Source organism: Labeo rohita, unplaced genomic scaffold (assembly GCF_022985175.1).
Source record: "Labeo rohita strain BAU-BD-2019 unplaced genomic scaffold, IGBB_LRoh.1.0 scaffold_486, whole genome shotgun sequence".
Classification (NCBI taxonomy): domain Eukaryota; kingdom Metazoa; phylum Chordata; class Actinopteri; order Cypriniformes; family Cyprinidae; genus Labeo; species Labeo rohita.
In genome coordinates, this window is record NW_026129406.1 from 1 (window position 1) to 12,744 (window position 12,744).

The 12,744-nt window shown below is 40.7% G+C and overlaps 1 protein-coding gene across 1 annotated transcript in view; it reads left to right on the forward strand.

The window, feature by feature from the left end:
* Window positions 1-1,031: 1,031 nt before the first annotated feature.
* The window catches only part of LOC127160875 (complement factor H-related protein 4), a 44,679-nt gene continuing 32,966 nt past the window's right edge, over window positions 1,032-12,744 (forward strand). Inside the window, exons 1-3 of the mRNA XM_051103521.1 lie at window positions 1,032-1,210; window positions 3,786-3,953; window positions 6,795-6,962. Coding sequence (XP_050959478.1) covers window positions 6,905-6,962 — 58 coding nt within the window. The 5' untranslated portion in view covers window positions 1,032-1,210; window positions 3,786-3,953; window positions 6,795-6,904. The remainder of the gene's footprint in view (window positions 1,211-3,785; window positions 3,954-6,794; window positions 6,963-12,744) is intronic.

The following is a 12,744-nucleotide window of genomic DNA, read 5'->3' on the forward strand; positions in this document are numbered from 1 at the left end:
ACCGATGAGACGATCTGCTGGGTTCATGGTTGGTCGTGTATACAAAAGCTGCTGGATCTGTGGTGGGGCGAAGTATTCTGTAACAGACTTGACAGACAGCATGGATAGATCCAAATGCAAGCTTTAATAGAACACAACGTAGTGAAACAGGCAGGGTCGATCTCCAGACAAACAGTGTATTCCAGGGAAAGACAAAAGCATAATCCAAAAGCAGGCAAAAGGTCAAAAATACCAGTGGGTAGTCCAAAGTGACAAATGACAAAACAATGAAAATAACTAAGAAACAACGATGACTGTGGCAATGACTATGGCATGAAACAATGAAACAAGGCAATGAAAACAGGGAAAAACGCTTAGTAGAGTCCGCATCAGCAAAACAATACTTCGCAAAGTCCTGTTTGGCATGGCCCTCCTTAAATGGCTGCCAAACAGGAAATAACCAAAGAAGCAGCAGAAGGAGCGGTAACAATCAGTACATGGGTCAGGGCTCCCTCTGCTGGTGTGGCGTTACAAGAACAATGTTGCACAAAGAATACCAAATTATTGTTTTAATTGTGAAAGTATAGCAGAAGTAACACGGACACTCAAAAACAACGGACATCAAAAGTTAACTGTTTACTACAATGATTACAAATTCAAAATGTTTTATCATTTGGATTTTTCTTTTCATTTTAGGATACTAAAAAAATAGCAAAAGACAAAGCATTTAAATCTAGTTTCACAGATATTTGATGCTTCGTTTCTTACCATTAGTTCTGCTTAATTATGTCTTGTACACAAGCAACCTGTGAGCTGAAGTCAATCACACCTGAAGTAAAAAACTTTGAGCCATGGAAAAAAAATTTCAAAGCTGGGGAAAGTGTGGAGATCGCCTGCTCTGAAAAGCATTCATTTTTACAAAAAAAAACAGCAAAACATTTATGTGCCAAGATAACAGGGAGTGGGACCATGAGCCTGTTTGTCAAGTTTACATTTTAGAGAAACACTTCTGGATTTGGTGAATTTATTGCATGTTATTAAAAACATGTGAATCTTGTTTCAGAGATTACATGTGAATATCCACATGACCAGCATGTGTCTAGATCATCCATCAGTGGGGAAAGTAAATTGGGAGAACAACAATCTTACAGTTGTGAGGAGGGATATCGTGAAACGGCAGAAAAGGCCACATGTACAAGAGACGGATGGACACCTAACCCACTCTGTATTGGTATGTTCTGCTGTGAAATATTAATATCTTTTTAAATTCAGTTATATCAGTTGTCACATTTTGTTCAGTCAGTTGCTACATTTATCATTGACTACATTTACATGTGCACCAATAATCAGAGTAAAGACTTAATCGCATTATGATGTTTACATGACACAAGCAAAGCTCTTCACTCACCATACGTGTCATTTTCATTATTCAGATTTTTCGCTAAGTGTGGTTATTTTTGTTGCCATTATTCACATACCATGAAACACATGATGAACTAACATACAGTCCCAATAGGGTCTGTCTGCAGACTTACATATGCAATCTTAGTTATCCCTTTACACCAGAGCATACCGCTGCCGGGCATCACTTAGTGGCGAAAAAAAAAAAAAAAAAAAAAAAAGAATAATCATAACTCAGCAATGCATCATTTCATAATTTATAAAATATTACAGTACAATAACCATATATCAAAAATATCACACAGCTCAGATAGTCATGTGTCATATATCATTTGAAAGGTCTTACAACAAGGGCTTTGGGCCTTGACTAAACTTGAGCGAGATATTGTACATGAAGACTTTTAACGCTGCTGAAAAACAAACTGCTAAAACCAGCCTACGCTGGTTGACTGGTTTTAGCTGGTTTAAGCTGGAAGTAGCTGGTTTTAGCTGGTCTCCCAACCTGACCAGCTAAGACCAGCCTGGAAGTGGCCAAAACCCCTCTAAAACCAGCCTGCTGACCAGCTAAGACCAGCCTGGATGAACAATTAAAACCAGCCAACCAGCTTTTCAGGAGGGAAGTCCTGGAAAACCATTGAAAACAGCCACATTTTTGAGAAAGTACCTGAAAAGTACTTGCATTTTTTAAAAAAAGGCAGTATATATGAAATTACACTCTTAAAAATGAAGGTGTTTTAAAAGGTTTTGACAGCGATGCCATAGAAGAACTATTTTTGGTTCCACAAAGAACCATTCAGTCAAAGGTTCTTTTAAAGTACCATCTCTATCTTACCTTTTCATAATCTGAAGAACCTTCTTTCGCCACAAAGAAACTTTTGTGAAACAGAAAGGTTCCTCACATGTTAAATGTTCCTTATGGAACCATTTAAACAAAAAAAAAGGATCTTCTGTGGCATTGTGAAGTACCTTTTAGATTTAAGAGTGTAGTGTTAATTATTTTTTCAATAAAACAATTTTTTTTCACGCAAAATTAACAATGCAGCGCATCTGAAAGAAATCCACAGTCAGTTCAGGAGCACACAAGATCTTGCAATATTAAATGTGACAATGATACTCCTTGAGGTGAAAAGCGGTCTTGCGATGTCAGAATAAAGTTGATTTTGTGATAAAACCTTTGATAGTGCTTGCATTATATTGTTTTATTGCACATGCTGTTTGTTTAAGTTTCCAATTATGTGCGTTTGGGAACGCATATAAAGTCTGACGTGCTTTGCGTTGCATTGTTATCGTTTGCAAGCATTCAGCACGTCTCCATCGCAGCGGCTCAATCAACAAACTCTTCCTCTTTATATGCTGTGAGTTTGGGTAGATTACCGTTCATTCTGGAAAACAGGGTGTGTTATCTCACTAGATTTGTAATGTAAATCATTCATAGACCTATGCCCACACAGGAGAATACATCAACATATTTCTAAATAGGCAAATTGTTGTACATTGCGATTTCAAAATAAAAGTTTAAACCCTTGTTTTAAGTTTGCATGTGACCAGATATTAAAATTAAATGGATTTAAATGTCCTTGAATAACGCTGTAAAGTCAAACATCAACAGGCCATCTGCAGTTATTTGTTATAATATACAATGTACTTAAGTTGCTTATGTTCATGTTTAATTACCTGATTACCGTGTAATTACATGAATTTGATACGTTATTTGAACCAATTATTATTGCCTCATCATTAGTTTATACAGTGCACAGCATAAATGTATTTTCTTATCTAAGTGTTGCAAAAATGAGTACACCCTCCTTAAAGTTACTAAATAAAACTAAAAAATACATTTTAGTGTAGGTTTAAGAATTATTTCTTGGCATAAAAGAGAACAATGGTACACGAAGAATACCAAATTATTGTTTTAATTGTGAAAGTATGGCAGAAGTAACACGGACACTCAAAAACAACGGACAACAAAAGTTAACTGCTTACTACAATGATTACAAATTCAAGATGTTTTATCACTTGGATTTTTCTTTTCATTTTAGAATACAAAAAAAATAGCAAAAGACAAAGCATTTAAATCTAGTTTCACAGATATTTGATGCTTCGTTTCTTACCATTAGTTCTGCTTAATTATGTCTTGTACACAAGCAACCTGTGAGCTGAAGTCAATCACACCTAAAGTAAAAAACTTCGAGCCATTGAAAAAATTTCAATGCTGGAGAATGTGTGGAGATCGCCTGCTCTGAAAAGCATTCTTTTTTTACAAAAGAAACCAGCAAAACATTTATGTGCCAAGATAACAGGGAGTGGGACCATGAGCCTGTTTGTCAAGTTTACATTATAGAGAAACACTTCTGGATTTGATGAATTTATTGCATGTTATTAAAAACATGTGAATCTTGTTTCAGAGATTACATGTGAATATCCACATGACCAGCATGTGTCTAGATCATCCATCAGGGGGAAAAGTAAATTGGGAGAACAACAATCTTACAGTTGTGAGGAGGGATATCGTGAAACGGCAGAAAAGGCCACATGTACAAGAGACGGATGGACACCTAACCCACTCTGTATTGGTATGTTCTGCTGTGAAATATTAATGTCTTTTTAAATTCAGTTATGTCAGTTGTCACATTTTGTTCAGTCAGTTGCTACATTTATCATTGACTACATTTACATGTGCACCAATAATCAGAGTAAAGACTTAATCGCATTATGATGTTTACATGACACAAGCAAAACTCTTCACTCACCATACGTGTCATTTTCATTATTCAGATTTTTCGCTAAGTGTGGTTATTTGTGTTGCCATTATTCACATACCATGAAACGCATGATGAACTAAAATACAGTCCCAAAAGTGTCTGTCTGCAGACTTACATATGCAAACTTAGTTATCCCTTTACACCAGAGCATACCGCTGCCGGGCATCACTTAGTGGTGAAAAAAAAAAAAAAAAAAAAGAATAATCATAACTCAGCAATGCATCATTTCATAATTTATAAAATATTACAGTACAATAACCATATATCAAAAATATCACACAGCTCAGATAGTCATGTGTCATATATCATTTGAAAGGTCTTACAACAAGGGCTTTGGGCCTTGACTAAACTTGAGCGAGATATTGTACATGAAGACTTTTAACCCTGCTGAAAAACAAACTGCTAAAACCAGCCTACGCTGGTTGACTGGTTTTAGCTGGTTTAAGCTGGAAGTAGCTGGTTTTAGCTGGTCTCCCAACCTGACCAGCTAAGACCAGCCTGGAAGTGGCCAAAACCCCTCTAAAACCAGCCTGCTGACCAGCTAAGACCAGCCTGGATGAACAATTAAAACCAGCCAACCAGCTTTTTAGGAGGGACGTCCTGGAAAACCATTGAAAACAGCCACATTTTTGAGAAGGTACCTGAAAAGTACTTGCATTTTTTAAAAAAGGCAGTATATATGAAATTACACTCTTAAAAATGAAGGTGTTTTAAAAGGTTTTGACAGCGATGCCATAGAAGAACTATTTTTGGTTCCACAAAGAACCATTCAGTCAAAGGTTCTTTTAAAGTACCATCTCCGTCTTACCTTTTTATAATCTGAAGAACCTTCTTTCGCCACAAAGAACCTTTTGCGAAGCAGAAAGGTTCCTCACATGTTAAATGTTCCTAATGGAACCATTTAAACAAAAAAAAGGATTTTCTGTGGCATTGTGAAGTACCTTTTAGTTTTAAGAGTGTAGTGTTAATTATTTTTTCAATAAAACAATTTTTTTCATGCAAAATTAACAATGCAGCGCATCTGAAAGAAATCCACAGTCAGTTCGGGAGCACACAAGATCTTGCAATATTAAATGTGACAATGATACTCCTTGAGGTGAAAAGCGGTCTTGCAATGTCAGTATAAAGTTGATTTTGTGATAAAACCTTTGATAGTGCTTGCATTATGTTGTTTTATTGCACATGCTGTTTGTTTAAGTTTCCAATTATGTGCGTTTGGGAACGCATATAAAGTCTGACGTGCTTTGTGTTGCATTGTTATCATTTGCAAGCATGCAGCACGTCTCCATCGCAGCAGCTCAATCAACAAACTCTTCCTCTTTATATGCTGTGAGTTTGGGAAGATTACTGTTCATTTTGGAAAACAGGGTGTGTTATCTCACTAGATTTGTGATGTAAATCATTCATAAACCTATGCCCACACAGGAGAATACATCAACATATTTCTAAATATGCAAATTGTTGTACATTACGATTTCAAAATAAAAGTTTAAACCCTTGTTTTAAGTTTGCATGTGACCAGATACTAAAATTAAATGGATTTAAATGTCCTTGAATAACGCTGTAAAGTCAAACATCAACAGGCCATTTGCAGTTATTTGTTATAATATATAATGTACTTAAGTTGCTTATGTTCAAGTTTAATTACTTGATTACAATGTAATTACGTGAATTTGATACGTTATTTGAACCAATTATCATTGCCTCATCGTTAGTTTATACAGTGCACAGCCTAAATGAGTACACCCCCTCTAAAACTTAACAAATTTAACAATTACTCTTTACTTAGAAGACATGTTAGGATTCTATGGACATACAATGTTCCAACAAGCCTGCTTGATCAATTACCAAAGAAGAATGTCGAAATATATTTTCTTATCTAAATGTTAACAGAAAATGTTGTGTTGCAAAAATGAGGACACCCTCCTTAAAGTTACTAAATAAAATTAAAAAAGAAATTTTAGTGTAGGTTTAAGGAAATGTTTTGATCAATAGGTAAGTATATTGATTTAAAACTTTTAAAGACAAGTAATTTCCTGACAGTTAAAAGTGTTTTATAGCCTACTGAAACATACTCAGACTTAATGCTGGCAAGAATGGAACCACCTGGGAGAAAACTGCCAAGTGACTTATTTCTTGGCATAAAAGAGAACAATGGTACACGAAGAATACCAAATTATTGTTTTAATTGTGAAAGTATAGCAGAAGTAACACTGACACTCAAAAACAACGGACAACAAAAGTTAACTGCTTACTACCATGATTACAAATTCAAGATATTTTATCATTTGGGTTTTTCTTTTCATTTTAGGATACTAAAAAATTAGTCAGAATTATATGTCTCCTGCACAAGACAAAGCATTTAAATCTAGTTTCACAGATATTTGATGCTTCGTTTCTTACCATTAGTTCTGCTTAATTATGTCTTGTACACAAGCAACCTGTGAGCTGAAGTCAATTACACCTGAAGTAAAAAACTTCAAGCCATGGAAAAAGCATTCTTTTTTACAATGAAACCAGCAAAACATTTATGTGCCAAGATAACAGGGAGCGGGACCATGAGCCTGTTTGTCAAGTTTACATTATAGAGAAACACTTCTGGATTTGGTGAATTTATTGCATGTTATTAAAAGCATGTGAATCTTGTTTCAGAGATTACATGTGAATATCCACATGACCAGCATGTGTCTAGATCATCCATCAGTGGGAAAAACAAATTGGGACAAAAACATTATTACAGTTGTGAGGAGGGATATCGTGAAATGGCAGAAAAGGCCACATGTACAAGAGACGGATGGACACCTAACCCACTCTGTACTGGTATGTTCTGCTGGGAAATATTAATATCTTTTTAAATTCAATTATATCAGTTGTCACATTTTGTTCAGTCAGTTGCTACTACATTTACATGTGCACCAATAATCAGAGTAAAGACTTAATCGCATGATGATGTTTACATGACACAAGCAAAACTCTTCACTCACCATACGTGTCATTTTCATTATTCCGATTTTTCGCTAAGTGTGGTTATTTTTGTTGCCATTATTCACATACCATGAAACGCATGATGAACTAAAATACAGTCCCAATAGGGTCTGTCTGCAGACTTACATATGCAATCTTAGTTATCCCTTTACACCAGAGCATACCGCTGCCAGGCATCACTTAGCGGCGAAAAAAAAAATAATCGTAACTCAGCAATGCATCATTTCATAGTTTACAAAATATTACAGTACAATAATCATATGTCAAAAATATCACACAGCTCAGATAGTCATGTGTCATATATCATTTGAAAGGTCATATGACAAAGGCTTTGGGCTTTGACTAAACTTGAGCGAGATATTGTACGTGAAGACTTTTTGAAATTTAACCCAGCTGAAAAACAAACTGCTAAAACCAGCCTACACTGGTTGGCTGGTTTTAGCTGGTTTAAGCTGGAAGTAGCTGGTTTTAGCTGGTCTCCCACACTGACCAGCTAAGACCAGCCTGGAAGTGGCCAAAACCCCTCTAAAACCAGCCTGCTGACCAGCTAAGACCAGCCTGGATGAACAATTAAAACCAGCCAACCAGCTTTTCAGGAGGGAAGTCCTGGAAAACCATTGAAAACAGCCATATTTTTGAGAAGGTACCTGAAAAGTACTTGCATTTTTAAAAAAGGCAGTATATATGAAATTACACTCTTAAAAATGAAGGTGTTTTAAAAGGTTCTTGACAGCGATGCCATAAAAGAACTATTTTTGGTTCCACAAAGAACCATTCAGTCAAAGGTTCTTTTAAAGTACCATCTCCGTCTTAGCTTTTTATAATCTGAAGAACCTTCTTTCGCCACAAAGAACCTTTTGTGCAACAGAAAGGTTCCTCACATGTTAAAGGTTCCTTATGGGACCATTTAAACAAAAAAGGATCTTCTGTGGCATTGTGAAGTACCTTTATTTTTAAGAGTGTAGTGTTCATTATTTTTTCAATAAAACATTTTTTTTTTTTCATGCAAAATTAACAATGCAGCGCATCTGAAAGAAATCCACAGTCAATTCGGGAGCACACAAGATCTTGCAATATTAAACGTGACAATGATACTCCTTGAGGTGAAAAGCGGTCTTGCGATGTCAGTATAAAGTTGATTTTGTGATAAAACCTTTGATAGTGCTTGCATTATATTGTTCCCTTTCGGGAACTCGAGCTGCATCGATAAATGCTTTGGGAACGCCTTCAGTGTAATCACGCTCTGAAATGTGTGTCATCAGTCCAATAGAGAAGCAAGACGTCACGGGCGGGGTGGCTTAGAGACCAGGAAGCTATAAAGCAGCGCATGCAGCCGGCAGCTTCTGTCTTTCAGCAAGCATTCGATGTGTGTCACTCTGTTTTTTTGTGCTAGTTTGCACAGCTTTTATTTGAGAGTGTCACTATGCCACAAGCATTCAAAAAGAAATTATGAATGTAAGCATGGGAGTCAGTTCTCGAGGGAGCTGACTGCCTGCATTGGTGTTCTCCAGGGCAGGGCGGCGGCTTTGGTTGTGGGAATCGCACATAGATCTATGGATGTAGTAGAGACGGGCTTTCCTTTTCTCTGCCGTTCTCCGTAGGGTCGGAAGCCTGCACTGCAGTTCTTCCCCCTTTGAGTGAAAGCTCGCGGCGGAGCGGGCTGTGTCGGTTCTCGAGGGAGCTGACTGCCTACACTCTTGCTGCGTACCCTTCGCTCCCGGAGCTCTTTTCATAAGGGCGCCCTCGTGATTCCCGCGGAGCGGCAGCTGCGGCCGTGGGGATCGCATATAGATCTACAGACGCGTAGAGATGGGGTTCCTTTTCTCTGCCGTTCTCCCTAGATCTAGCGCTCTCTCTCTCACTAACGTAGCATGGTGCTACACCTCTCTTCCTCCGAGGAGGTTGATGTGTGGGCACTTTGACTTGGGCTGCTGGGCGGGAGCAGCCTCTGTAGAACGGCCAAGTACTGCACTCTCACCCTGTACTTTCACTAAGTGTGTGAATACTGTTCTGGCATCTGCATGTGAACTATATAGACTTTTTGTCGATATTAGCTCATTCTGAACGGCTAATGGCTTGGCATTGAGATGTCATCCTCGCCCATATGAAAGAACTGGGGTTGCGACTGAACGCCAGGAAAAGTGTGCTTTTCTCCATTACAAAGAACCACTTATCTGGGCGTGGTGTGGGATTCGACCGCGATGCAGGCACGTCTGTTTCCTGCTCGGATCGAGTCGATCCTCACGGCAGGCAAGAGAGTGAGAGAAGACCGGTCACTCACTGTCAAACAGGTCCAGAAACTGTTGGGTCTGATGGCAGCTGCGTCCAACAGAATACATCTTCGCCTGCTGTACATGAGATCCCTGCAGTGGTGATTTAGAACCAAGAGGTTTTTCCTGGGGGAAACCCACTTTCCATGATCAAGGAACATGAAGGTCATCCAGGATGGTCCCTCCTATTGATGGAAATTCCGGGTTCTACAGACGTTACTTCACTGTTCCGAAGAAGGAGGAGCAGGCGACTTGTCAAAGCCTGGGGGAGACTCCACTCGAGAGGGTGGCACTCACTTGGAGGAAGTTTGGTCGGTCTTAAGTGGATTTGCTGCGACTCAGAAGACTTCGCACTATCCTCTCTGGCCTCTCTGACTTTGTCTGTACATTCTTCCCCAGATCGCTCTGCTCCAGGGAGATCTTAGCCTTCGGTTTCCCAACTGAGGTTACGAAAGAGAACGGTTGGAGAAGTGGTCTTTCACTTTTTGGTGTGGCAATCACCCACTGCCCAGTTGGTTCAGTGCTGAAGTTCCGGCAGTATCGTAGAATGTGGCGGCTATAGCTGGGAAGAATGCAATGGGCATATCACATGTAACCCTAGTTCCTCGAGGTAACGAGATGCCCCTTGCATGTTTCTTTATAGCTCCGCAGTGCCTGTCCTTGGACTGATTACACACGTTTCAGAGCGTGGTTACACTGAAGGCGTTCCCAAAGCGTTTATCGACGCAGCGTCTCGTTCCCTCAAGGAACTAGGGTTACATACGTAACCTGGGACGTTTTACTGCACATGCTGTTTGTTTAAGTTTCCAATTATGTGCGTTTGGGAACGCATATAATGTCTGACGTGCTTTGTGTTGCATTGTTATCATTTGCAAGCATGCAGCACGTCTCCATCGCAGCAGCTCAATCAACAAACTCTTCCTCTTCATATGCTGTGAGTTTGGGAAGATTACCATTCATTTTGGAAAACAGGGTGTGTTATCTCACTAGATTTGTAATGTAAATCATTCATAGACCTGTGCCCACACAGGAGAATACATCAACATATGTCTAAATATGTAAATTGTCGTACATTGCGATTTCAAAATAAAAGTTTAAACCCTTGTTTTGAGTTTGCATGTGACCAGATATTAAAATGAAATGGATTTAAATGTTCTTGAATAACGCTGTAAAGTCAAACATCAACAGGCCATCTGCAGTTATTTGTTATAATATATGATGTACTTAAGCTGCTTATGTTCTTAAAATGTTCTTATGTCGCATCAAAACATGGAAATTACTGGACTGTGACAGCTGGTCTAAGATAAGAGCTCATGTCAATCAACTATCGTGGGAGTGGCCTCTGTCGGTGTACCAGTGGGCAGTCCAAAGTGACAAATGAAACAAAACAATGAAAATAACTAAGAAACAAGACGATGACTGTGGTAATGACTATGGCATGAAACAATGAAACAAGGCAATGAAAACAGGGAAAAATGCTTAGTAGAGTCCGCATCAGCAAAACAATACTTCGCAAAGTCCTGTTTGGCATGGCCCTCCTTAAATGGCTGCCAAACAGTAAATAACCAAAGAAGCAGCAGAGGGAGCGGTAACAATCAGTCCATGGGTCAGGGCCCCCTCTGCTGGTGTGGCGTTACAGAATCCCCCCCTCTAGCAGCGACTCCTGGCGCTCAGGTAACAACCGTCCAGGAAGGTGGGGAAACAGAGGCAACACAGGGGGTGGAGGACCAGGTCCATGCAGAGAAAGTGGACCTGGATCGTGGAGCATTGGCAGACAGTGAAGCACTGGAGGGCCTGAGCCGTGGAGCAGTGGCAGACAGTGGAACCTTGGAGGACCTGGGCCGTGGAGCTGTGGCAGACAGTGAAACACTGGAGGACCTGGGCCGTGGAGCAATGGCAGACAGTGGAACACTGGAGGAGAAGTCCACCATATTAGATCCTGAAGAGCTTGGAGCCATGGTGGTGCAGACAGAGCAGGAAGCCTTGGCGGAGCGGGCAGAGCCGGGAGATGGACAGTGAGTTCGTTGATGGCCTCTGTGGCCGTGACAGGACAGGCAGAGAGTTTATGATTGGCCTCCTTGGATGTGACATTGTAGGGAAACAGTTCATTGATGGCCTTGATGGCTGTGACAAGACAGGCAGAGAGTCCATAGGAAAACGCCGCCCCTTTAGGAGGTTCTGCAGCCGGAGCTGCCACCTCTGGGGCATTGGCGCAGACTCTTGGTCAGATGAGGCCTTTGGCGCAGACTCTTGGTCAAACGAGGCCTTTGGCACAGACTCTTGGTCAGATGAGGCCTTTGCAGTGCAGTGTGCAGCCCACACGCTCATAATGGCCACCGCCATTACTGGCAGCACCGTAGACAGTGGGATACCCATCAGGCTCGAGGGTGTGGAAGCTGTGAAATTTGGGAGCTCGGGCTCTGCGTGGCTTGGGAGCGCGGGCTCTGCGTGGCTTGGGAGCGCGGGCACTACAGGGATGGGTCCATCACACTGGCGATCATGATGGGTTGAGGCTTTGGAGTGACAGCGATAACATGACATGGCTCTGGGAGATCAGCTGAGACGTGGCGAGGCTCTGGATGAACAGTTGCGACATGACGTGATTCTGTGAGGTCAGACGGGACCTGGCAAGGCTCTGGCATGAGTGCAACGGTGTCTTGACTTGACTCAGGGAGGTCTGCTGTGACTTGACTTGACTCAGGGAAATCAGCAGTGACTTGTCTCAACTTGTGAAGAACAGTTGTGACTTGCCTTGACTCGTGAAGACCAGCTGTGGCGTGACTTGACTCAGGAAGATCTGCTGTAGCTTGACTTGACCCATGTAGGTCAACTGTCTCTTGACTTGTCTCAGGAAGATCAGCTTTAGCTTGACTTGGCTTGGGAATAACAGTAGTAACTTGGTAGTGACTTGGCTCATGAAGATCAGTTGTGGCTTGACTTGACACAGAAAACACAGCTGTAACTTGACGTGACTCAGGAACAACAGCTGTAACGTGGCTTGACTCAGAAACAACAGCTGTAACTTGACTTGACTCACGAAGAACAGCCGTAACTTGACGTGACTCAGGAACAATAGCAGTAACCTGGCTTGACTCATGAAGAACAGCTGTGACTTGACTTGATTCAAAAACAACAGCTATAACTTGACGTGGCTCAGAAAACACAGCTGTAACTTGACTTGGCACAGAAAGTGCAGCCATGACATGACTTGACACCAGAGGATCAGCCATCACTTGACTAGCTTTGGGTATGGCAGACATGATGGGATGAAATTCAGATGAGATGATTTTGGAATGATGAGGATCAAGCGTGGCAGCCATCTTGGCCCGGGACTCAGATGGGGCATC